The sequence below is a fragment of the Belonocnema kinseyi genome, chromosome 8, assembly GCF_010883055.1.
Source record: "Belonocnema kinseyi isolate 2016_QV_RU_SX_M_011 chromosome 8, B_treatae_v1, whole genome shotgun sequence".
NCBI classification, from domain to species: Eukaryota; Metazoa; Arthropoda; class Insecta; order Hymenoptera; family Cynipidae; genus Belonocnema; species Belonocnema kinseyi.
The window spans coordinates 55360563-55388471 of NC_046664.1; the positions used below are offsets into that span (position 1 = coordinate 55360563).

Below are 27909 nucleotides of genomic sequence, written 5' to 3' on the forward strand. Positions count from 1 at the left end.
CTTCATAGAAAATTAATCTTCTTGTTTGAAAATTAATTATCGTATTTAAAAATTCATTTTTTTGCTAATTCTTCATATATTTTAATAAAATATTTATCATTTTAGTAATTAAATTTGATTTAAAAATATTTCTGTTTTTTTTGTTGGTAGAACAATAATTTTTTAAATTGTAAATTGAACTATTCAATTTTTTGTTGAAAACTGATCTTTTTTACTTCAAAATTCAGCTATTTGTTTGAAAATTGATCTTTTTCAGTTGAAAATTCAACTGTCTTATTGAGAATTAACTATCTTTTGAAAATGCAAATTTATACTTCAACATATAGGAATGGGAAGCGGTTCAAATTTAATGTAATATTGGGAATGGTGGTCTACTATTTCGCCACATGGTGCCGAAAAATGGAAGTAGAAAGAGTAGGTACAATTTCGAACATTTTTTTTTATTTTTACATTAAAGTGTTTTTATAATTGTTTTGTGAAGCATAAAACAATGATTGAATACCAAAAACAAATATTTATCAAAAACAAATAGTTTTAGATAGAATTTCCATCTTATACAGTGAAAAAACACATTTTTGTGAAATAGGAGTTTAAACAAAATACAATTATTTCATGTGAGTTTCAATGCATTTTAAGCTTAAATAAACTTTATATTAATATATGTAGCAAAAAATTTTATTCATAGTATGCCAATAATACGAATAATAGACGACTGGAATTTAAATACGAATTCTAATCTAACTTTTAGATCGGATTTTTAAATAGTGAATATTTCATGTATAAATTAATAAAAATTTACTTTGTGTTCATTTTTGCTTCAAAATAAGTCCATTTAAGATTATAATCTTTTGAAAATCACAATAAAGAGAACAATAATTGTTTTTTTTTTTTTAGAAAAATATTTCTGTCAAAAGGTGTGGTTTTTCACTGTATAGTATGTAAATTCCATCTAAAAAACACTTTATTTCCAATAAAGACTTATTTTTATTATTCAACAAATAGTTTAAACTTCACAAAAAAATGGTTAAAATACTTTTATGCGCAAATTAAAATGCATCTTCAAAATCGTGCCTATTTTCTCTAGTTCGAATTTGTGTCACCAGGTGGTGTATCGCAGTTTAACCTTTCCCAATAGTACCCGCATTATTTTACCTAAATATGCAATGAATTTTGAGTCTAAGTAGATAAGATAAAAATTTGAATTATTATTTAAATTCATGGACTTTAGAAACAAATTCAATAAATGATTAATTATGTTTTTAGTATTATTGAATTATTTATTAATATACCATGCTAAAATATTTAAGAATATCTTGTAATATTAATTAAATTCCTAGAAACTAAAAAAAAAACATTATTTATAATAAACTCGACAGAAATTACACCCGGAGAAACTTGAAATGCCTGGAAAAAACTTGGAATTATCAGGGAATTTTCTTTCCAGGATTAGAGTAGAGACCTCGAACTGTGTACATCTAGAACTGGAAATCTATTCTTAGCACAAAAAATTGGTTTTTAGGTTCAACGCCAACTTCCAAAAGAGACAATTCCAGCGTCCAAGGATGAAGCAGATAAAATGGTCAAGCAGATCAAGATTATCGTCGAGGAGATGTACGAAAAGCAGTCCTTATTGGACAGTACAAGAACTCAAGTTCGCGATCTCGTCCGAAGAAAGAAGGGAGCCGATGGTGCCGACAGACTCAACGACGAGCTCGAAGATGTAGCAAGTCGCTGGAAGTCGATTTCCGACAGATGCAAGGACAGAATCAAGTTCTTGGAAGACATGAAGGAGTTCCACGATACCCACGAAGCGCTTCACTCATGGCTGGGTGCCAAAGAAAAAATGTTAGGTGCCCTCGGACCAATTTCATCCGACCCAAGGATGGTCGCCAGTCAAGTGCAACAAGTGCAAGTTCTGCGAGAAGAATTCCGAACGCAGCAGCCACAGCTTGACCACTTGGTGCAAGTTGGAGAAAGCATCCTCTCCCGAATTTCGACCGACACCGCCGACGGCCAGAAGATCAGCAACAAATTACAAAACATTCTGGAACGCTGGGCTGATCAGCTCGGAAGATTGGATGAACGAGCCCAAAGTTTGGGAGATGCTGTCGACACTAGTCGTGAATTTGATGCTAGTCTTAATCGTTTACGAGACGCCTTGCAAGGAATCTCGGACAACTTGGACGATCTTCCGCTTGACAAGGATCCCGAGGAACAATTGCGCAAGATTGAAAACCTCGAACGTCAGCTCGAAGGTCAGAGACCTCTGCTTGCCGATGCCGAGGCAGCTGGAGCTCAGTTGTGCGAAGTCCTCAGTGATCCTGCATCCAAATCCGAAATTCAAGGAAAACTCGCTTCCGTTGAAAAGCTTTACAACAATCTGCAGAAGAAACTGGACCACAGGAAGGCGGAGATCGAAGGAAACCTCCGTGATGGAAGACAATTCGAAGCCTCTTGCAGCAAAACTCTTGGCTGGCTTGCCGATGAGCTTGGAAATATGTCCGAGAAGTTGCTGGTTTCTGCTGATCGTGAAATTCTCCAGCAGCAACTTGACCATCACGAACCAGTCTACCGAAACGTCATGGGCAAGGAACACGAGGTTATCATGCTTTTGAATAAAGGGCGCGATATTCTCACGAGGTCGCAGAAAACCGAGAACCGATCTCTTCAGCGCGATTTGGATAAGATGCAGTCACAGTGGGATCGTTTGAAGAAAGACACTGTCGAGAGACACACGAGATTGCAAACTTGCCATGAACACTGCAAGAAGTACTACAGAGCGCAGGATATTTTCCTCCCGTGGCTTCGTCAAGCGGAGGACAAACTCGAGGGCTTGAAGCCTGCGTCTTTCAAGCGCAAGGACATCGAGAAGCAGTTGAAGGAGTTGTCCTCTTTCAGAAACGAGGTCTGGAAACGCTCTGGAGAGTTCGAGAACAACAAGACTCTGGGGGAAACGTTTGTCGGAGCTTGTGATATTGATAAGGATGTCGTCAAGAATGAACTCAGTGCCATGAAGACTCGATGGGATAAGTTGAACAATGATCTTTTGGAAAGAACCCAGTCGTTGGAGGATACTGCTAGACATTTGTCTGACTTCAATGAAAATCTGAGGGACTTGCAGCATAGTTTGCAGAGATGCGAAGACAAGCTTGCGTCTCATGATGCTCTTGGAGGGGCAGCCAAGGATCCAAAACTTCTTGATAGAATAAAGGTGAGCATATTTTTTTTAATTGGATCTTTAATTATGTGAATCGTGATCTGTGAGGGCTTTATGAAGCTCTCAAAGTCTGTGGTTTTCTGATTAAATAAAAAAAAAAATGTTACGAAATTTTCGTTTAATTAGAGTTCTTAAAATGTTGAGCAATTTCTCTCGAGAATATTTAAGCATTTAAGTTCGAATAGAGTATTAATAGAACGTTTAAGAGATTGTAAAGCATTTATTGTTTAAACAAACATATGAAGGGTGTCCGCTGAACCGGGAAATCAGGAAATTATAGTGAATTTATTTTTTGACCGGGAATTTGATACATTTTTAGAACAGAATATCTATTGAAGTATGATTTCAACAGTTTTTAAAAATAATTATTTAAATTTTTATCTTCTTTAATCATCATATCCAGTTTACGATGTGTATTTCGAAAATCTTTCACTTAAAAATTTTTCATTTTAGATTTTAATTTCTAGACTTACTTTTTTTCATTTAACGAAAACTTTTTTATTTGATCAGCTGTGAATATAGAGTCAAGTAATATTTTAAAAAAATGGAACTGCACATTAAGGATCAACAAGTGAATAATAACTGATTTAAAAATACGATTCGAAATCAGTTCAGAATTTGCAGATTTTATCGTTGATGATTAAACTGTTTCAATGGGCAAGTTTTAGTAGTTTAACAAATGTAAACGCCCAATTGAGTCGTTTGAAAAGAATATATTTAGTTAAAAATTCGTTTGTTTTTTATAAAATTCGTCTTTTGGGTAGGAAATTGTACTATTTGGTCAAAAATGCATATTTTGGGTTGAAAATTCATAACTTTGATTAAAAATTAAATTCTTTGGCTGAAAATTCGTGCATTTTTAGACAAAAATTAATTTTTTTTCAGCTGAAGTTGTAACTTCCATTTTTGCTTAAATATAACTGATTTAACTATTCTAGTTTTGGTTTTGCAAATTATTCTTTTTTAATTGAAAATTTATATATTTTACTGAAGCTGTATATTTTTTGGTAGAAAATTCATCTTCAGGGTTTAAAATTGAATTATTTTGTTGAGAATCCATTTTTTTAGTTGAAAATTGATCGTTTTAACTGAAAATTAAATTATTTTTTTGGTTAAAAAATCCTTATTTTTTTATGAAAACGTATTTTGTTGAAAATCCTTCTTTCCTAGATAAAAATTAATTTACTTTCTAGAAAATGTGTCTTTTCTACGAGTAAATTAATTGTTTCTGTTGAAAATCTAACTATTTAGTTCAAACTTCCTTTTTTTGGTGCAAGATTCATAATTTTAGTTAAAAATAATGAAAATTCATCACTATAATTTAAAACTTAACTATTCTGTTGAAAATTGCTTTTTTTGTGGTTGAAAATTAATTTTTTTTTTTAAATGAAACTTTAATAATTCCATTTATGCTTTAAAACGGATATTTTTTAGTTTTAAATTCATTCATTTGGTTGAAAATGTTTCTTTTTTAGATGAAAATTCAAATATTTTGTTAAAAATTCATATTTTTTAAATAAAAATAAAACTACTTGGTTAAAAGTTAAACTCTTTTGTTGAAGTATTATCTTTTTGGTTTAAAATTTATCTATTGCAGTTGAAGATTTATAATTTTAATGAATATCTTTTTGAGATAAAAATTCATGTACTTTGTAGAAAATTAATCTTTTGGATTGAAAATTTAACTATTTGTTTAAAAATTCGTATCATTGTTTAAAGACTTATAATTTGAGTTTAAAAAATTCATTTTTTTAGGTTTAAAAATCATCTTTGCATTAATATTATTAATGTTCTAAGTGTATGGTTGGTTATATATCTATACAAATTTAGAAATTGAATAAGGCGCTGCTTAATGCGAACGATATGTTTTCTATTACTTTGACTTCTTTCAGCATTTAAATTAAGTGCTCTTTCCAATGTAAAGAAATTTAAATAATGTAATTATTATTAATAAAGATAGAAAATACGATTTTTAAATCATAACTCAAAATGCTTATAATCCTCATTTAATTATTAAAGCACGTAAGGGTGGAGCATATTCTCGAGCATATTCTTATCCTCCTAAGAATTTCTCCGAGCACTTAAACTCTTCAGAGCACAACGTTCTATGTCTTGTATTTCTTTTACAGAATTTGAGAGAAGAAACTGTAAGCTTGAAGAAGCCTCTGCAAGCTGTGCGACTTCAAGCCAACGACTTGGCGAAAGAAGCAGGCGAGCAAGGAATTGACGCAACCCACTTGCAAGATGAAGTTGACAATATTTCCGACCGCATTGATGATCTCCAGGCAAAACTAGATGACAGATGCAATGAACTTCAGAGCGCAGCAACTGCTGTTGCTCAATTCACAGACCATCTCAAGGGCATCAATCAAGACCTAGCTAATCTAGAAAAAGAATTAGACTCGATGAAGGCTCCTGGACGAGACATCAAGACCGTAAGAGGCCAGGTGGAAGAGATCAACAAAGTAATCCAAAAGATCAACAGACTCTCTGACGATATCAGCGGTCTTGTCAACTCTGGTGAAAATCTAGTTGACTCTGGCTTCGCGGCTGATGCAGTGGCTACCAGAGATCAAGTCGAGGGTCTCAAGAGACAACTTGGCAAACTTGATGACCGGTCAAGAAACAGAGAGGAGGAACTGAACGACACCTTAAATAAACTACAGCAGTTCTATCATGCTCACGCCGACGTTATGGATGACATCAATGACGCGCAAGATCAAGTCAGGAAGTTCAAGCCTGTCGGCTCAGAAGTCGATTCCATCCGCTTACAACAGGACGACTTCAGAGCTCTCAAGTTGCACAAGATCGAGCCAATTGCTCGCTCAGTGGACGAATGCAATCTCCTTGGTCAGACACTAGTTCAAACCGCAGGTCGGGATGTTAGCACTAGCAACATCGAGAAGGATCTGGACAAGATGAATGAACGCTGGAACGATCTGAAGGAAAAGCTGAACGAAAGGGACAGGAAACTGGACGTGGGCCTTCTCCAGTCGGGCAAATTTCAAGAAGCTCTTGACGGCTTGGAGAAGTGGCTCACCGACACAGAAGAAATGGTAGCTAACCAAAAGCCACCTTCATCAGATTACAAAGTCGTGAAAGCTCAACTCCAGGAGCAGAAGTTCTTGAAGAAGATGTTGATGGATCGTCAGAACTCAATGTCTTCTTTGTACAACATGGGACAAGAGGTTGCAACAGACGCAGACCCGAAGGAGCGTAAAATTATCGAAAAACAGCTGACCAATTTGGTGGGACGATTCGATAAATTGACGGAAGGAGCCGCTGATCGAATGGAGGCTCTTGAGCAGGCTATGGCAGTCGCGAAGGAGTTCCAGGATAAATTGGTGCCTCTTGCTATCTGGTTGGATAAGACAGAGAAGAAGATCAAGGACATGGAACTGGTGCCAACTGATGAGGAGAAGATTCAACAGCGAGTCGCCGAACACGATCTTCTGCACGATGACATTCTTTCAAAGAAACCAGGCTTCAGCGAACTCACGGAGATAGCTAGTCAACTCATGAGTCTCGTTGGCGATGATGAAGCTTCCGCTCTCGCGGATAAGCTTCAAGATGTAGCTGATAGATATGCCGCATTAGTGGATCGATCAGATGCCCTTGGCAATTTATTGCAGAGGTCAAGACAAGGTTTGCGACATTTGGTGCTTACGTATCAAGATCTTCAGGCCTGGATGGAAAGCATGGAGAGGCGACTTTCCAAGTACCGTGTCTTGGCAGTTCATACTGAGAAGCTTCTGCAACAGATGGAAGATCTCGCTGATCTCACGGAAGAAGTATCTTCTCGTCAAACTGAGGTTGACAGCACAACGGATTCTGGCTTGGAACTTATGAAGCACATCTCTAGTGACGAGGCTCTTCAGCTCAAAGACAAACTCGACTCGTTGCAGCGTCGTTACAACGACTTGGTGACTCGTGGATCCGATTTGTTGAAACACGCACAAGAAGCATTGCCCTTGGTGCAACAATTCCATGATAATCACAACCGTCTCATGGACTGGATGCAGGGAGCAGAAGCCGCTTTGCAATCCGCTGAACCCCGCGAGGATGAAATCATCAGATTAGAGATGGAGATTTCCGAGTACAGGCCCGTCCTTGATAAAATCAATGCCGTGGGACCTCAACTTTGCCAGATTTCACCCGGGGAAGGTGCTGCCACGATTGAAGGTTTGGTGACAAGAGACAACAGGAGATTCGACGCTATCGCTGAGCAAATTCAGCGGAAGGCTGAGAGAATTCAGATCAGCAAACAACGATCCACGGAAGTGATTGGAGACATTGATGAACTTCTTGATTGGTTCAGAGAGGTGGATAATCAACTGAGAGAAGCTGAGCCTCCAAGCAGTGAGCCGGAAATCATCAGGGTTCAACTGAAGGAGCACAAGGCTCTCAACGACGATATCTCTAGTCAAAAGGGACGTGTCCGTGATGTGATTTCGACAGCTAAGAAAGTCATTCGTGAGAATGCTCAACACGAGGATACTTCCACGATCAGAGACAAGATGGAGGACTTGCGAGAAACAATGGAAATCGTCTCGGCTCTATCAGCTGACAGATTGGGAGCTTTGGAACAAGCTCTGCCCCTAGCGGAACATCTGCGAGATACTCATCTTGGTCTGATCAGTTGGCTCGAAGAAGCTGAACAGCAAGTGGCGATGTTGCCAATGCCAGCATTACGTCCAGATCAAATCGCAGTTCAACAGGACAAGAATGAATTGTTAGTACAGAGCATCAACGAACACAAACCACTCGTGGAGAAACTGAACAAGACTGGAGAAGCTTTGATTAAATTGTGCAATGACGAAGAAGGGGCCAAGGTGCAGGATATTTTGGACAACGACAATGCTCGTTATGCAGCCTTACGTGCAGAACTCCGAGCTCGTCAACAGGCTCTTGAGCAAGCTCTCCAGGAATCCTCTCTCTTCTCAGACAAATTGGAAGGAATGCTCCGCGCTCTGACTTCAACAGCCGATCAAGTCAATGGAGCTGAACCAATCAGCGCTCATCCGCCAAGACTGCGTGATCAAATGGAAGAGAATGCTGCTCTCGCCGATGACCTGGCTCAAAGATCCGAGGCGTTCGCCGCGGTCAAGAAGGCTGCCGACGATGTTATCAGCAAAGCAGGAAACCGAGCTGATCCAGCCGTCAAGGACATCAAGCGCAAGCTGGAGAAGCTCAATAAATTGTGGTCCGATGTTCAGAAATCGACCAATGACAGAGGTCTTACTTTAGATGACACGCTCGCTGTCGCTGAGAAGTTCTGGTCAGAGTTGAACGGAGTGATGTCTACTTTGCAAGAACTCCAAGATGCTTTGGCTGGCCAAGCTCCGCCTGCTGCTCAACCTGCTGCTATTCAACAGCAACAAGTTGCCCTGCAGGAGATCCGACAGGAGATTGATCAGACGAAACCGGATGTTGAACAAGTGCGGCAGTCTGGTCAGGAGTTGATGGGACTCTGCGGCGAGCCTGACAAGCCTGAAGTGAGGAAGCACATTGAGGATTTGGATCAAGCTTGGGACAATGTCACAGCACTTTATGCAAGACGTGAGGAGAACTTGATCGATGCTATGGAGAAGGCGATGGAGTTCCACGAAACTTTGCACGATCTTCTGGAATTCTTGGGAGAAGCAGAGAAGAAATTTGCGAAAATGGGACCGCTTGGTAGCGATATTGTCGAGGTGAAGAAACAGATTCGACAGTTGGCAAACTTCAAGGCTGAAGTGGATCCTCACATGGTTAAAGTCGAAGCTCTCAATAGGTGCGTAACTTTTTGTTTCTAATGGATTTGGAGTATTTAGTGGCAGGTATTTTATTTGAAAGGTTCCGTGGTATTCTTTGGAATCTGTTCTCTAATCAATGAGTTAAGAAAAAGGCTTAGAAATTCCCAGAGTGTCTTTGCGTGTCCGTCCCTTGTTTTAAAATTCAGTTACACGTTGAAACCTTAAAAATTAAAACCTTGCGCTAGTTGGAGAGATAAAACTAATCAACTTTTTTTCCCATGCTGGTTCCTGATCATAGGAGTCTGACAAGGCAAGTCAACCTCTCTGCGTTGTCGCTGTAGTTAGAGCATGGCTTTCAATTTTCTTAAATGTTTACAACTTTAATTATTTTAATATTTTCTGGATTTTGACTAATTATATTACTCAGGGCTGCTACAAAGTTTGTTCAACATTAATGGGGCTGCCACGGAGCCATTTACTTTCAGTCACTTTATTAGGGAATTCCCCCTTTTTTAAATAATTCCTCATTTTAAAGTATTTTCAAGAAACTTGTCCTTTTCTTGATTTTTTTTTCTTAAGGGCATGTGACACACCTAAATACCTATATTACCGATCTCACTGTTTCAGTTCACTGAATGTTTTTTTGAACCTCAGAACTTTTTTTGTAAATAAAATGTCGAGCTGAAACTTTAGGAAATGTATTAGAGTAAAATAAAGTACGTTTAGGTACTGCATTTTGGTAGGAACTTCACTGAAAATTATTTCATCTTTTTTCTGAACCTTAACATTTTTTGAACGTTCCAACTTTTTTTATACATCAAATATTGGTCTCAAACTTTGAAGTTCCTATCAAAATGCAGTACCTAAACGTACTTTATTGTACTCTAATACATTTCCCAAAGTTTCAGCTCGATATTTTATTTACAAAAAAAGTTCTTAGGTTCAAAAAAACATTCAGTGAACTGAAAAACTGTGGTCGGTAATATAGGTATTTAGCTGTGTCACATGCCCTTAAATACGAAAATATGGAAGGTAATTGTTTTTGGTTGAAAAGTGTACTATTGTATTGTCTAGAATTCATTTTTTTAAGGTAAAAATTGTATTGTTTAGTTAAAAATTTAATAATTTAAATGAAAATTCAATTATTTTGTTGAAAAGTCACATTTTTTGGTCGAAAATTCGACCATTTCATTTTGGTTAAAAATGAAACTGTTTGTTGAAAACTCAGCTGTCGTGGTTCAAAACTAACTTTTGCGTGCAAAACTCAACATCTCACGATTAAAAGTCGAAGGTTTTCGAAAACATTTGAATTATCAACTTAAAAACCAACCCTTTTGACTAAAATTGATGTCTTTTTGTAGAAAATTAATGTTTTTTGGTTAAAAGTGTAACTATTTGGTTCATAATTAATAATAGGTTGTGTTTAAGGAGTAGACTATTTTGTTGGTTGAAGATAAATCATTTTAAATGGAAATTTCTGTCTTTGGTTGAAAATTGAACTATTTTGTTGATTTTTTTTTTCTTTTTTAAATTAAGTTTTTTAACTAAAACTTTAACTATTCCTCTTTTTAAATAAAAATATACCTTTTTTTGCTAAAAAAAATGAACTAATTCATAAAATATTCTTTTAATTTATTAAAAATCCGTATTTTTCGGCAGAAATTTACTCTTCTTAGTATGCAATTGATATGTTTTGTTAAAAATTCGTCTTTTTCGGCAGAAAGTTAATATTCTTGATTGAAAATTAAAGTTTTCAGTTAAAAATTAATCTATATTATTGAAAATTCACCTTTTTATATAGAAAATGCATGTATTTGGTGGAAAAGTACACATTTTTGTTCCAGAATTATTATTCTTTTATTCATATTTTATTGTTTGATTAAAATTTTCATTATTTCAATGAATATTAAATCATTTTGCTGGAGTCATCTTTTCTTGGTCAAAAAATCGACCATTTAATTGACAAATCAACTATTTGGTTAGAAATTTATCTATCTTGTTAAAAATTCGTTTTGTTAGCGTGAAATTGCAATTATTCAGCTAAAAATGCGACTGTTTGGCTGAAATTATTTTTTTGTTGAGCTATTTTGTTGATAATTCATCTTTCTTGGTGGGAAATTAACTTTTTTTTATTGAAAATTTATCCTTTCGGGATTAAAAGTCAAGTTTCATAAAAAACTCATCTTTTTGGTTGAAAATTAAACTATTTGCTTGAAAACTCAACTATCTTGGTTCAAAATTACATTTTTTGTTGAAAATTAAAATTTTAGTAGAAAATTAATCTTTTTTGATTAAAAATTGAACTATTTAGTTAAGAATTTAGCTTGCTTGATCGAAAATTAACTTTTTTGTTGAAAATTTATATCTTCTCGCAAAAATCTAGTCTTTTTTGGTTAAAAGTGTAACTGTTTGTTTGATAATTAATAATATTCTGTGGTTGATGAGTAAACTATTTTGTTAAAAAATAATTTTTTTGGTTAAAGGTTTATCATTTTCTTTGTGTGAATGAAAATTAATTCATGGTTGAAAACTAAGTTTTTAGGTAAAAATTTTACTATTTCTTTTTTGGATGAAAATGTACATTTCTTTCAAGTAAAAACCTGAACTATTTCATTGGGAATTATTTAATTTTTTGAAAATTTGTCTTCTGCGACATAAATTTATTCTTCATGGTTGAAATATCATATACCTTGTTAAAAAATGTTATTTTTCGGTAGAAAGTTCATATTTATGGTTGAAAATTCATGAACTTGATTAAAAATGAATGTTTTTGGTTAAATATTCATTTGTATTATTGAAAATTCATCTTTTTTAGTAGAAAATTGATCTTCTTGGTTGAAAATGTAAATGTTCTGTTGAGAAATAATAATCTGTTTTGGTTAAGGATTTAACTATTTTTTTGAGTATTCTTTTTAGTTGAAATATTAACTGCTACATTTTTTTTCGAGAATTGATCGTTTTTGGTTGAAAATTTAACTAATTGTTTGAAAGTTGAACTTCTTTGTTAACAACTTTTTTTATTTATGAAAGATTGATCGTATAAGATGAAAATTCATCTCTTTGTTTGAAACTTTAACTATTTTTGAAAATTTACAGTTTATAAAGTAGAAATTTGAACTGTTTGGTTTAAAATTCATGCATTTGACCGAAAATTTTTATTTTTATTCAATAGAATGTATTCCTCTGTTATTTCCCTATTTACGTGAAAAATCACACTATTTACTCTGTCTTTTTAGGCATTTATCTACATTTATTCGTATTTGTTTTTATTATTTAAAAATTGAAATGATTTTAATTTATGATTTTCTGGTTTTCTAGTCATTTTCCCCACTTTTTTAAATTACATGAGTCTGTGGCAGGTCTGAATATTAAAGAAAGAACATACAAGAAACAATATATATTTCTAATTATTATCAAACTATCGATATTTATCGCAATTTAATTTTGATTCCTAATACACCTATTCGATTTCTATACATAAATAACTGTCCAACGCTTAGCCAAGAAATCTTGATTAAAAGATTTTTAAAAAGTCGTTAAACTTACTCCGAATTCTGTAGCAACCCTGTTCGTTGTGTCGTACTTAACTGATTGGTATTTAAATTGTATAGTATTGAAATATAATCGTGCTCAAATATCCGTATCTCCCCGTAAAAGTTTCTGAAAAAATAGCATGCAGGAGGTGCAAAGTTGCAAAATAGTAAAACCAAATACAAAACGTACGTCCAAAGCGACTTTCAAGCGACGTAAAAAGCCGTAAACAATTTTAGTGTTATTAAATGTTAATATTGTCTTAATAGTTTGATAGCTAAGCTGACCAGGCCCCGCCTTTCCCTAGGTGTGATACTCCACTTGCGCTAAAATATATAAAACAATTTTTGCGTCCCCAGCATTAGAATGTTAAAAATAATTTTGTTTTCTGTAGACAAGCTGCTGAACTCACAGAAAGAACATCATCCGAGCAAGCACAGGCAATTAAAGAACCCCTGGGAGCTGTCAATCGACGCTGGGATGCGTTGCTGAGAGGAGTTGTCGAAAGACAAAGACTTTTGGAAAACGCTCTTCTTCGTCTTGGTCAATTCCAACATGCCCTTGACGAGCTTCTTGTCTGGATTGACAACACCGACAGAACTCTTGATGAACTCAAACCAGTGGCTGGCGATCCTCAGGTCATAGAAGTTGAGCTAGCGAAGCTAAAGGTTTTGGTCAACGACATCCAGGCACATCAAACAAGTGTCGACACTCTCAATGACGCTGGAAGACAACTCATCGAAGATGGAAAAGGCACCGCAGAAGCATCAACCACTGCCGAAAAACTTGGAACCCTCAATCGTCGTTGGCGAGATTTACTCCAGCGTGCCGCTGATCGTCAAAGGGAATTGGAAGACGCCTTACGAGAAGCGCAGTCCTTTACTGCCGAGATTCAAGACCTGCTCTCTTGGTTAGGTGAAGTTGACAACATGATCGTCGCCTCGAAACCAGTCGGAGGATTGCCAGAAACCGCTTCAGAACAACTCGAAAGGTTCATGGAAGTCTACAACGAGCTGGAACATAATAGACCGAAAGTCGAAACTGTACTTCAACAAGGTCAGGAATATCTGAAACGCGCCGGAGCTTCGAGTGCTGGAGGATTGAACCAGAACCTGAGGACTTTGAAGCAAAGGTGGGACAATGTCACTGCCAGGGCGAGCGACAAGAAGATCAAGTTGGAAATCGCCCTCAAGGAAGCGACCGAGTTCCATGACGCACTCCAAGCGTTTGTTGATTGGCTCACAAACGCGGAGAAGGTCCTGACGAATTTGAAACCGGTTTCGAGAGTCATGGAAACGATTCTCGGCCAGATAGAAGAACACAAGGCATTCCAGAAAGACGTTGGTGTTCATCGTGAGACAATGTTGAACCTGGACAAGAAGGGAACTCACTTGAAGTACTTCTCGCAGAAACAGGACGTGATTCTGATCAAAAATCTTTTAATCAGTGTCCAACACAGATGGGAACGAGTCGTTTCTAAATCTGCAGAAAGAACAAGAGCTCTGGATCATGGTTACAAGGAAGCTAGAGAGTTCCACGACGCTTGGTCTAATATGATGAACTGGTTGGAAGATACTGAGAAGACTCTGGATGACGTTGCAGCTGATGGACTCGGCGGAAACGATCCTGAGAAGATCAAGTCTCGTTTGAATAAACATCGCGAGGTACAGAAGGCTCTGAGTTCCAAGCAAGGAACTTATGACACAACAATGAAGAACGGTAAAATCCTCAAGGACAAAGCACCAAAGACAGATGAACCAGCCTTGCGAGAACTTCTGAACGAACTGAAGAACAAGTGGACGACTGTTTGTGGCAAATGCGTCGATCGACAAAGGAAACTGGAAGAGGCTCTTCTCTTCTCTGGTCAGTTCAAGGATGCGATTCAAGCTCTGTTGGACTGGCTGCGAAAAACAGAGAAGCAGCTGTCAAATACTGGTCTGCTCCATGGAGATCTCGACACTGTCTCTAACCTCGTCGAGCAGCACAAGAACTTCGAGAGAGATCTTGAATCTCGCGCTTCACAAATGGATTCTGTGACCAAGACGGGAAGAGAACTTGAATCTAAAGCAACTTTAGAAGACGCTTCCTTGATCAGACAACAACTCTCGGAACTGCACAGTCTCTGGAATACGGTGACTCGTTTGTCTTCCAGCAAGTCTGCTCGATTGGAAGAGGCACTTCGGGATGCTGAGCGTTTGCACAAGGCCGTTCATGTTCTTCTGGAATGGCTCAGCGATGCCGAAATGAAGTTGCGATTCGCTGGACAGTTCCCTGAAGACGAACAGGATAGCAGAAATCAACTGATGGATCATGAGAAGTTCCTCAGGGAATTGAAGACCAAGGAGGTTGAGAAGGACAGTACTCTTGAATTGGCGCGTACAATTCTTGCTAAAGCTCATCCAGATGGCGCTGCTGTGATAAAACACTGGATCACAATCATCCAGTCAAGGTGGGAGGAAGTTTCAACCTGGGCCCACCAGAGGAACCAAAGACTCGAGGATCACATGCGAGGACTGCAGGATCTTGATAATCTTCTGGAAGAACTGCTGGCATGGCTCGAAGGCTTGGAGAATACTTTGATCACCTTGGAAGCTGAACCACTGCCAGATGATCGTCCAACTTTGGAGATGCTGATTGCTGACCACCGCGAATTTATGGAAAACACAAGTCGCAGACAAAATGAAGTCGATCGGGTCTGCAAGGCTCGTCAGATCAAGCCCATCACGAAGGATAATCGCAAGATGTCGAGATCTAAACCATCACTTATGTACGTTTGCATGCATATTTTTCTTAACTACATTTTGATACTTTTGCACATTTTTTCTAGTCTGAAAAATATTTTTCTTATTTATGATGTGGATAGGCTGCTATCTTTTCGTTTGCTTATTTAGAGATTATGAAGTTTCGTCTGTGATTCAGGGTGTCTGGCGGACCGGGAAATCGGCTGAAACACTAATTTATTTTACTTTATCTTTTTTGTTTTTTATTGCCAGGATGAAGAAATTTGGTCGATTATTTACGGGGACATTACCAAAATAGTGCGACTTTCAATCTTTTTTTTGGCAATTTAAATAAAATATAATATAATACGAATTTTAGAAAGTTACTACAAAAAGTTGGAAATATACTATGCAAGAAATTTAAAAATGATCTCAAGGGTGTTAAAAAATGTTTATTATATTATAATTGATTTAAATGTTAAGAAAACATTGAAATTTGCACTACTTTTGTCATATCTTTTTAAAAAATTGACAAAATAACTTCATTCTGGTTCATTTTACAGATAATTCCGATCGATTTCAATAAATAAGGTTTTTAATTTATTTTATTTATTTGAATTCTTTTGAATTCGCCCTAAATTCTTTGAAATTACCTTAAAACGTAGTAAATTTTATGTAAATTTCTTGTATTTTACAAATTTTGTTCTATTGACTTGAATTATTTTTAATTGATTATGATTTTGTATTAATTTCATCGAATTCTCTTGAATTTATTTAAATGCTTCTAAAACAACTCGAGTGTTCCTGAAATCAAGGGATTTTTTTAAACTTCCCCTCAAGTATTTTTAACTCAACTGAAATTCTCAAGCATTTTATCAAAATCTTTTGATGAAATTCATTGGAATTTTCTCGAATAATTCCCAATTTAATGAATTTAATTTTTTTTAATTGTCCTTGAACTTTAATGAATTTCATTGAATTCTTCTTGTTTTCTTTAAATTTCTTTAAATTCATTCAATTTAAAAAATTTTTTCTTTCAATTCACTTAAATTCTCTTAAATTCCTTCGAATTCTTTCAAATTAACTCCAGTATTCCCGAAATTAATGGACAATTTTTATTTTACGAAATTTTCGAAATTAATTTCGAATCATTTTGAATTAAATCTGAATTCATATTAATTCGTCAAGAAGTCTATTAAATTTTGGAAAATTCTCGTATATTTTATTTGTTTACTCCGAATTTTTTTTTTAATTCTTTTGAATTCGCTAAATTCCTTAGTCATTCCTACCCAATTTGTTGATTTTTTAAAATCATTTCTTAAAAATTTGCCCTCAAGTATTTTAAACTCAACTTAAATTCTTACAAATTTTAATAAATGCTTTTCAATTTCATTTAATTTTTCGCGAATCATAATAAATTTAATGAATTTAATTAATTTTTCCAAAATTCTCTTTGAATTTTAATGAATTACACTGAATTCTCCTCGTTTTCTTTCAATTACTCTAAATTCATTCGAATTTTTAAAAAAATTTCTTTCAATTTACTTAAATTCTCTTAAATTCCTTTGAATTCTTCAAAATTAACTCCAGTGTTCCTGAAATAAATTGATAATTATGATTTTATGAATTTTTCGAAATTAATTTTAAATCATTTTGAAATTCAACATGAATCCTTATTAATTTATTATGAATTCTATTAAATTTTCAGAAATTCTCGCATATTTTATTTGTGTATTTTATTCCCAATTTAATTAATTTAATTAATTTTAAAAAATTTGTTCTTGAATTTTGATGAATTTAATCAAATTCTTCTCATTTTCTTTAAATTTCTCTAAATTCACTAAAGTTATACTTTTTTTTCAATTCACTTGAATTCTGTTAAATTCGTCCTGAAATCTGTTGTCTCTTATTTCACTTAATTCGGTGGAAATTTGTTTATTGATTTTTTTTCTTCAAATATATTCTTTTAAATTCTAATGAATTTGATCAAAGTATCTTGAATTATCTTCAATTTTTCTAAATTCACTCCAGTTTTACTGAAATCAATAGAATATTTTTAATTAAAAAAAAAAAAATTTTGATTTCATTTAGAATTGAACTTAAATAATCGTTAATTTGTCCTGAATTTTTCTAAATTCTCTTGTATTTGTTTAATTTTAACCCTCTTTTTAAAAATTTTTTTAAATAAACTGAATTTTTGGCTCAATTACTTAACATTTTTTTAAATTCTTTTGACTTCATTTAATTCCTCGCTCAGTCCTACACAATTTTTGGATTTTTCTTATAAATTTTTTTAATTTCCCTCTAAGTATTTTAAACTCAAGTTACATTCTTAAGCGTTTTATACAATTCTTTTGAATTCCATTGTATTTTCTGAATTAATTCAAAATTTAGTGAATTTAATTTTTTTAATTGACTTAAATTGTGTTGAATTCGCCGTGCATTCTGTTTGCTCTTATCTTACTTTATTCGGTAATTTTTTGATTGAAATTTGTTTTTCAATTATATTCTTTTAAATTCTTATGAATTTGATTAAGGTATCTTAAATTCCCTTCAATTTTTCTAAATTCAGTCCATTTGAATTTATTTAGAATTTGACATAAATTCTCATTATTTTATCACGAATTTGTCTAAATTCTCTTGAATTTGTTTAATTTACCCTATATTAGTTTGAATTTTTTGAAATTAACTGAATATCTGGCACAATTATACATAACTCTTTAATTTTTAAAACAATTCTGCCTGAAATCTTTTAAACTCACCTTAAATCCACATTCAGTCCATATATACTAAATTTAGTGAAATATTTTATATTTTTTTCAATTGAATTGAATTTAAAAAATTTATCTTGCATTTTTTTTAATTCACCTTGAATTTTCATTAGTTTAATCGATTTTTCCTAATTTTCCTTAATTTCCTCTAAATTCCCTGAAATTTTAGTTATTTTTTGTATTATTTTTTATTTTTCGAACTAATTCTGAATTCGTTAAAAGTTTTTAAATAAATGTCTAAATGAATAATGGTTTTCGACTCAACATAAAGACATCTTTAAATCGGTGGAACAAAAAAATGTGACCGGGAAAAATCCGCGAATTTTAAATTGCCTGATCATTAGACATCCTGATGATTTGACGAACTCTGCTTTTTCTAGAATCAAAAATGTTTGATTTCACTGCTTATGTGTCTTCTTTTTGTGTTTTGTGTAATTCACGAATTGTGTTTGCATGTGCTTTTTTTCGAATGGACAGCTGTAAGGATCATCATCAAGATTGTGATCATGACCATCAACCACTTCGTAGGCAAAGGTGCGACATCATTTTGCTTCTATAAAGACCTTAATTTCGAGACTAATTTTTTTAAAAGAACTTTTCATTTAATTTCGTATTTCTATTCCATTTTTATGATTCATTTTCAACTGGTGATTTTCATACATTTATTTTGTTTTCATTATCAAAAGAATTAATGTTAAAGATTCTAATATTTTCTATCAATCGACCACATTAGCTTTTTATAATCTCACTTAAATTTTTTCTGCTATTCAATTATTTAGCTTCAAGGGAAGTCGAGATCTATCCCAGCCGTTGCAACGTGGAAGGTATAGCATTTTTTCCATTGCTTTTACATCTCACTGTCCACATAGCACATCACAAGCATTTTTTCTACATCTACTCTCACACAATAAACTTTTGCATTTCTTGTCCTGTGAGTCATGTTTTGTAGATAGTTAGATTACGCGCATTTTTTTGTTGCATTTGATGTTTAAATTGCAAAATCAGAATTTAGAAATATTAAGCTTCAGAGAAAACTTTTATTTCGGGTCTTATAATTTTTGCAAAATTCGATATTAATCTATTAATTCAGATTGCATGAATCCAAAATAATTGTTGCTAAAATATTAAAGCAAATATAAAATAGAAAATGATTTTTTCAAACATCTAATTATTGTAAAATTCTTCAAATAGAAAATTAAACAATTTCTAATATAAAATATAAAATTAATTAACAGTAATACAAAATTTTTGTATTTCATACTCTATAATTGATTAAAATTGATAATTTAAATTCTGAATTCATATATAATATTTTTGTGAAATAAGTAGATAATAAAACCCTTGTTTTTTTCAAATTTTTTTTTTATTGAAATGTTTATTTAATTCAATTCTCTTGTAAAATTTAGTAAACCTTAAATTTTTAACACTTGTTTTTAATACGAAATTCTGGTTTTTCTTGAATTTACAACAGTTAGAAATTCAGTTTACTTCATTCTTATGATTATTCTTTGAAAATTCACATTTCGGGTTGAACATAACAACATAACCTAAAGTTCTAAAATAATTGTAAATATTCGTTGAAATCTATTTTTCCAACACTAATAATTACGGACAAAACACAGTAATATAACATAAGAATCAATTTCTGCAAATTTTCATTTAAATTGAATGATTTTTGTTTCAAATAACCGATCCCATGAGAAATACGTTAACATAACCTTAAATTATTTTAAATTGTAAATGTTCTTTTAAATCTATATTGGAAACGCCTATAAACTACATTTTACAAAAAATGTTAATCTTTTTTTGAAACCTGATGATTTTTTTACTAAAAATACCTATTTTTTGTGTAAAACGTCGACATAAGGTAAAATTGTTGAAAATTTATCTATCTCCTTTAAAATATAATTTCTCAAAAATTAAAAATACCAATTTGCGACGAAAAACACTAACATAAACTAAAAAAGGTTCCAAAGTTCTAAATCTTGTACAGATTATCATGAATTTGGTTTAAAAATAACAATTTTCTGTGTAAAATGTTAACGTATCATAAAGTTGTTTTAATAATTATGAATATTTCAAAACTAATCATTTTAAAATAGAAATCTCTATTTTTGACACAAAAAAAAAACACTAACAGAATCCGAAATTTTTCGAGCTTGTGAATTCTCCTATTTTAAACAAAAATCGTTCGATTTAAGGTGAAACACGCCAGCATAACCTAAAATTCTTGAAATGTTTTATATTTTTTGAAGTTTAATAATTTTTTATTTAAAATACAAATATTTTTCGACGAAAAGCACTAACATAATATAAATTTTTAAAAAATTTTAATTCTTCGAAATCTCATGATTTTTGTTTAAAAATACCAATTTCGTGTGAAAAACTTTAATATAACTTGAAACTGTAAAAACCATGTAAATTTCCTTTAAGGTTTTCAATAATTTATTGAATAATTTGAAAGTTTCAATTAAAATTTTCTCGAGACACATGGTCACACTGCTTTTTAGATAGGATTTTGAATTTTGGTTAATTAATTAATTCAGAATTTTACAAAATCTTTATAAGAAACTCGAAATTAATATAGCTCTAGGGAGTTTTGAAAATCTATAAATATTGTACACGTAGGCATGAACACTAACAAATTAGAACAAGGCACAAACACGTTTTTAAAAGCTATAATAATTTCTGAAAAATGTCGTTTTTTGTCTTTATTGATGTCAAATTTCGTTCTCCATTAATATAAGTTTATTCTTTATAGGATATCTACAAGAAAAATGTTTTAAATTATTTCAACACGAATACGAATTCATAGAATTGTACATAAACAATTTTAATATCGAAAATTAAGAGAATGGTAGATGCTTTCCCAAAAATTCTTTCTAGATATTTAATTTAATAATAATACAAAAATTTTAATGTTTTTTTTATGTATTTTAGGCTTTTACATTTTTTCCCTATTCTCGAACAACTTCCCCCTTTCTCTTTAAATATACAATATTTAAAAATATAATTGCTGTTTTTACGCACACAAAATTATTATATTCGAAATTAGGGTATGTTACCACGAGTAGCGAATTTTTTCTGCTTACAAAATTATTTTATTTTATTTTAAATATAAACATTCTCAAATTAAACTATTTAGGATTTAAGTAAAACTTTAAAGCTAAAATATTTTTTCGCTGAATCAATTCTTTTCAGTTAATAGCGAAAAGCTACTATTTTTTGGATTAATTATATAGTTGATGAATTTAAAAAGTAAATTTTTTTGTTCAAGATATATTTTTCAATTGTTTAAACAATTTCTGTTTGCATAATTTTTTTCCAAATCATGCAAAGTTAATATTTTCTAGAAAAAATGATTTATTTGAAGAGTATTTAAATTAACCGTGTAAGAAATTCTATAAAACTAGAATTCTCTCCACCTTTCTTATCAAAAGGATCAACTGAATGATTAGCAATTTCTTAAATAATTAATTAAAAATTAAAAATAACAATTATTAAATAATTAATAACTTTTTCCACACAAAAAACCACTCTTAAAATTTACAGGTGGAAAATTTCTTAAATAATTTCAAAATATCGTTAAAACAGTATATTGCTCTCAGCATTCGTTAATTGTATCATTAATTCCAAAAAATAATAACTTTTTACAATTGACAGGGAGAAAAAAATATTTAAAAAATAATAATTGTTTAAATTATTTCAAATTAGTTCAGAAATACTTAGAAATTAAATAAAAATGATTCATGTTGACAAAATTCTAAAGAATAACGTCTTCAGCATGATTTTTAAATAAAACTGCTATTTCGCATTTTTTGGGCACTTTCCGAGCATAATACAACAAGGTTTGAGAGAGGGATGCAAAACTAAAATATAATGTGTTGAAATTATTCCTGGAACGTTCCTTAAATTCAAAAATCGACTATTTTTTTCGTTAATCGAAAAAATTCGGAGTAATCGATCACCAAAGGTCGAAAAACTTTCCTATAAATTATTTTTTAATTTTTAATTTACTGGTGATAGAAGAATTGTTATTAATTATTCTTGATGAAGTATTCAGGGGAAAACTCGCTACAGTGAATAGTAATTTAATTCATGGCGCAAATATTCGTAAAATAATTAATATTAAATTTATTTTATTAACACTTATCTTCTGTTAACAATTGATTAAATAGATCTTTTTTTAATTAATATTTTTAATTGATCATTATTCGCTGTGGAGAGGTGTTACCTAAGCATCTACCAAACTCTTCAATAATTTGACAAGTGGAACATACAGTACAAATTGAACAATATACAGTTAAAACACTGCAAGAAAATTGCTGCTCTTTAAGTGCAGAGTTAAGTAGAGAGTGTTTTTTGAGTGATGTGACGCATGTTCTTGTTTAGCCGAGCCAGCCCAGGTCGCGAGAGAACTCCAGATCCTTCATTGCCTCATATTGGTCCGCGCTTCCCACCGAAAGGAAGGTTCGTTTACTCTTTTCATTTATTCTTTTTATGTCTCATTGAAGTCATTTATATTCAGTGAATTCTGGTTGAGGATGAGTTTTTTGTGTTTTTTGGAACATTGAGTGAACTGAATATCACAGGGTGTCTTCTTTATTCCATTGTCAAGGTGGTCACTGAACTGGGAAAACAAAACACTTTTATTTTTAAGATTTTTATTGAGATTAAGGAAATAATTTTTTAATTTTCATTAAGTTGGAAGGGATGTAATTTTTGTTTAATAATTTGTTCCGAATTGGAAGAGGGAATTTTAACATTTTTATGATTTATGTACGATAATTTTTTAGATTTTGTTACGTTTGGAAGGGATTACATTTTTTTAAATGAATTTGAAATGCCTTTTTTAGCATTTTTAATGAATTGAAGTGTGGAACTTTTTATTTCCAATTTTTTTCTGGATTGGAAAAGGCCATTTTAAACATTTGTGATTAATTGGAAGGGATACCATTTTTGTTATTTATTTCTTTTTCCGAATTAGAAAAGGGCACTCTTTTATTTTAACATTTTTATTGGGAATGGTGGTTATTTTTTTCTAAATTTAGTGCCATTTTTTACATTTTTATAGTTAGAAGGGACGACATTTTTTTCTGATTTGGAAGAAAGATTTAAAAATATTTTTAGCATTTTGATTGAGTTAAAAGGAGCGAAATTTTGGTTATTTTTTCTGAATTTAAAGAAGTTTTTTTTTCATTTTATCATTTTGAGTTGAAAATAATAAAATTTTGGTTATTGATTTTCTTCCGATTTGGAAATGGCTATTTAAAATTTTTTAAATTTTTATTGATTTGAAAGGGATGAAAATTCTTATTATTTTTTCTGAATTGAAGAAGTGACATTTTTTTCTTTCTTGAGTTTTTATATAGTTAGAAGAGACCAAATTTTTATTATTATTATTTTTTATTTAAAAGAGGGAAATTTATAAAAATTCCATATTATTATAGAGTTCGAAGGTACAATTTTTTTTTTCTGAACTGGAAAAAGGCCCTTTTTAGCAGTTTCATTGAGTTGAAGGTGTGAACTTTTTATTTTTAATCTTTTCTTTAATTGGAAGTAGAAATTTACTTGTTCAGAATATTTCTATATAGTTGGAAGTGTGGATATTTTTGTTATTATTTGTTTTTCTAAGTTTAAAAAGGCCAATTGAAAAAAATATATTTAGCAGGCGGTGGTTAAATTTAAATTTTTAATTTTATACTGAATTGGAAGAGGGATATGTTTTAGCTTTAACATTTTTATTAATGTGAATTCAAAGGGAGGGCTATTTGTAATTTAGAGAATTGGTACTTATAGAGTAGGTTTCTATTTTTCAACTAGAAATTTTAGAAATGTTAAAATAAAATGAAAGTTCAAAATTTTGCATTTAAATTATCGTAAATTATTGAGTATTTGAATAAAAAAGTTATTAATTTTTAATTGTAAAAGTTTAAGATTCAAGATTTCCACTTTGTGTACTTTAATTTGCATTTTAATTTTCATTACTTCAAATGAAAACATTTTCACCGAATATTTCAATTTTAACGTTCGTGAACATTTTTTTGAACCGGGAAATGACCGGACATTTTTTCCTTGATTAAAATGGCCACCCTGAATTTTTTTCAAATGTGTTTTTCGAATTTTTGTGTATTTTTTAATTTTATTCCTTTTAAGTTCCAACGTTTCTTAGTTTGATTTTTATCCAGAAAAATGATACTCTCAGTTAGATTTTTCAGAATGGGAATCGAGAATGAAAATCATCCATGAACATAGGAAAATTCATTAAATCAAGCTTTGTTTTCTGAAGATAAAATGTGTAAATTTTATTTTATTTTCAATAGCAAAGGGGCAGAGCCTGAATTCCGAAATCCAAGAGTCAAACTTCTTTGGGACAGATGGCGCAATGTTTGGTTCCTCGCGTGGGAACGTCAACGTCGTCTTCAGGATAAACTTAACTATATCGACGAATTGGAACGTGTGGCCAACTTTAGTTGGGAAGATTGGCGTAAGAGGGTAAGTTTACAAATTTTTGTTCCTATATTTGTTTATGATTTAGAATTAATTTATTCGCCTATCAATAATATAGGGGTACCCTCCCTACAGTGGATAATCATGATCTAAACATACTAATGTATGTTAAATAATTAATTTTATTTAAGTAAATGTCAAGACACAATGCGTTCCAATAAATCGAAATTAAAATTAATTATTTTTGCTTTGATTTGTGCTCTTAATTAATGATTATCGACTGTACGAAGGTTTCCCCTTCATCTAATAATTCAGCCTCAAATTACGATGTACTTTATATTTTTTTATTTCCTCAGTTCTTGAAATTCATGAACCACAAGAAATCTCGTCTAACGGATCTTTTCCGCAAGATGGACAAAAACAACGACGGTCTTATTCCGCGAGAAGATTTCATCCAAGGAATTATGAACACCAGTTAGTAAATTTTTCTTCAAATAAATTATATCTCTTACAGTTTTGTAAGTCAGGCGGTCTAGCATCCTGAAAATCCTTGAAAACCTGGAAAAGTCCTTGAATTTTGCTTGCGGTCCTGAAATTTTAATTACCTTAGAGAAAAAAATAGATTTCTAAACGTGTTCCCTGTCGAAGAAAAATGATTTGAACCCTTTTTTTCAAAGATCCATGTATTTAGTAATTTATAACTGCGCAATTTTTAAATTAATTTATAATTTTTTGTTTGAAAGTAGAAAAACAGATCAAAGTTTCTCATTTATTCTCGATTTTTTCAAAAACAATTTAATGACATTTTTTAAATTGAATAATTTTGTGCCGTCAATATATTGAAAAGAATTTTTTAATTTTTATTCGAAATTGTTTCATTCCGTTTATGAACGATTATATCATTTTAAATATGTTAAAATATTACAATTCTTGTCTTTGAATATTAATAGTCAAGAAAAATAAAATTTCCCGCCACCCTGATATAATATTTTTATGATTATATTTTTAGTTAAGAATTTTATTGTTACAATGCTAATTCAACAATTTTATCAAAGAGGCTTTCTGTTTGTTTAAAATAGCTACTATTACCTTATTTGTTCAGAATTTAACTTTTTCTGTTAAAAATTTAATTACTTGGGTGAAAGTTGAAATACTTTGTTGAAAAATAATGTTTTTTTTTGCTGAAGTTTCATCCCTTTAGTTGAAAATTCTTTTTTTTTTAAATTCATCTTTTTGGTTGGAATTTCAACTATTTTGTTGAAAATTCTCTTTTTTATGTTAAAAAAATTAAAAATTTGAGCTGAAAAATATACCTGTTCCATTTTTGGTTAAAAATTGATTTTTTTTTTAAATTGAAAATTCAAGTTTTTTTACTAAAAGTTCAACTGTGTTGTTAAAGATTTTCTTTTTGTTAAAATTTTATCTATATCATTAAAAATTTAACTGTTCTGTTGAAAATTCCATTTTTTGTTTAGAAATCATTTTTTACTAGAAAATGTAACTTTTTTATATTTTATTAAAAATTGGTCTTTTTTAGTTAACAATTTGCTATAAAACTAAACTTTTTGTTTGAAATTTCCTCTTTTGGTTAAAACTGCAACTGTTTGTTTTAAAATCAGTTTCTTTTAAACTTGTCTGTTTGTTTCAAATATTAACTATTACATGAAAAAAAATTTATTATAAATTGATATTTTTAAGGATAACTTAATTTTTTTCATTGAAAATTCTAACAATAAAAAAAAATAATTTAAGGTAAACTAATCTTTTTGATTCAAATTTCCTATTTTAGTTAAAACTGTAGCTGTTTGATTAAAAAATAACTTTTTTGTTGAAGACTCATCTGTTTGGTTTAAAAATTAACTATTCTGTTGACACCTTTTTTAAGTAAAAATTCATCTTTTTAGTAAAAACTTATCTTTTTAATTAAAAATTCTAATATTAAAAAAAATAATTTAAGGAAAACTAATCTTTTCGTTGAAATTTCCTCTTTTCTTTAAAACAGCAAAGTTTTGATTAAAAAATTAACTGTTTTCTATAAAAAAATTTTAATTAAAAATTATTTTATTTTTGAAATTTCAACTGTTTATTTGAAAAATTGCATATTAAAAAAGCTTCTGTTTTTGTAGAAAATTAATATTTTTTAGTAGAAAATTGTTCTTTTTTAGTTTAAAATTCGGCTTTGTTGATAGAAAACTAATCTTTTTGTTAAAACTGCAACTATTTGGTTGAAAATTAACTTTTTTGTTGAAAACTCTTCCGTTTGGTTTAAAATTTAAATATTTGGTCGAATTTTTTGTCAATAGAAATTTATCTCTTTTAGTGAAAACTTCTTTTGTTAAAAATTCTGCTATTTTTTTTATTCATTTAAAGAAAACCAACCTTTGTAGTTGAAATTTTGTTCTTTGGTCAAAACTGCAAAGTTCTGCTTAAAAATTCAACTGTTCTGTTAAAAAAAAAATCAAATGAAAAATGATCTTTTTTTTTGTTGATAAATCATCTTTTGTTATAGGAAAGTTTGATTTTAAGAACACAATAAATGATAAAAATAACAAACTTTAAAATATTTTCGATTTTCATATAATATTTTAGGGGTGTATAAGAAAATTCGCATAAGTCAATTTTTTTATTTTCACTAGATCTACAATAATTTCTACTATGTTTCATGGAAAGTATTTTTCCCGGTAAGAAAAAAGTATCTGTAAAAAATGAATTTTTTTATCCTGGAAAACCAGGAAAATTCCTGAAATTCATTTGTGAAAAACACTAGACACTCTGCATAAGCCTGCCCAAGAGTGATTTTTTCAAAACTTATTTTTCAAATTTGAATAAATTTCAAAATTGTATATAAAAAAAAAATTGCAGAATTCGATACATCTCGATTGGAAATGGGAGCCGTTGCTGATCTTTTCGACCGTCATGGCGAAGGTTTGATCGACTGGAAGGAATTCATAGCAGCTTTGAGACCAGACTGGGAAGAAAGAAAAACTTACCACGACACAGATAAAATCCACGATGAAGTCAAGCGACTCGTCATGTTGTGCACATGTAGACAGAAATTCAGGGTCTTCCAAGTCGGTGAAGGGAAATACAGGGTATGCAGAATCTTATTTCATTAAAATTTTTTCCAAATTTTAATTCTTTAATTGACCCGTAATCTAGAAAAACCACCTAAGTTGACTTCAATTTTGGCTCAAAACTGCTAAAGAAACTTCTGAAAATGTGTTTATATAAACTAAAAAATAAATATTTTCGATTTTTCAAATATTTTAAACCCCCTACCATGTCCCGTTTAGTTTCTAAAAAGACATTTTTAAAAGTTTTTTGGGCTACTTTGAGCCAAAACCTAAGTCGACTTGAATAAGTTTTCTATAAAACGGCTTAATTATTATACGAGGGTAGTTCAATAAGTCCTTAGAATGAAGTATAAAAACAATTTTTTTTTGGTAAATTTTTTTTTATTTTTCAACATAATCTCCTTGGAGCTC

General features: G+C 31.4%; 1 protein-coding gene across 20 annotated transcripts in view; it reads left to right on the forward strand.

The window, feature by feature from the left end:
* The window catches only part of LOC117177852 (dystonin), a 454633-nt gene that overhangs the window by 399527 nt on the left and 27197 nt on the right, over window positions 1-27909 (forward strand). For 12 of the 20 annotated variants that reach the window (XM_033368865.1, XM_033368868.1, XM_033368864.1 and 9 more), the window contains 10 exons: window positions 1520-3211; window positions 5347-8990; window positions 9251-9262; window positions 12878-15250; window positions 18452-18508; window positions 18754-18798; window positions 22367-22444; window positions 24298-24469; window positions 24781-24898; window positions 27287-27516. In XM_033368865.1, the coding sequence (XP_033224756.1) occupies window positions 1520-3211; window positions 5347-8990; window positions 9251-9262; window positions 12878-15250; window positions 18452-18508; window positions 18754-18798; window positions 22367-22444; window positions 24298-24469; window positions 24781-24898; window positions 27287-27516 (8421 nt within the window). The remainder of the gene's footprint in view (window positions 1-1519; window positions 3212-5346; window positions 8991-9250; window positions 9263-12877; window positions 15251-18451; window positions 18509-18753; window positions 18799-22366; window positions 22445-24297; window positions 24470-24780; window positions 24899-27286; window positions 27517-27909) is intronic. The other 8 variants (XM_033368870.1, XM_033368863.1, XM_033368871.1 and 5 more) reach the window with 5 other exon arrangements.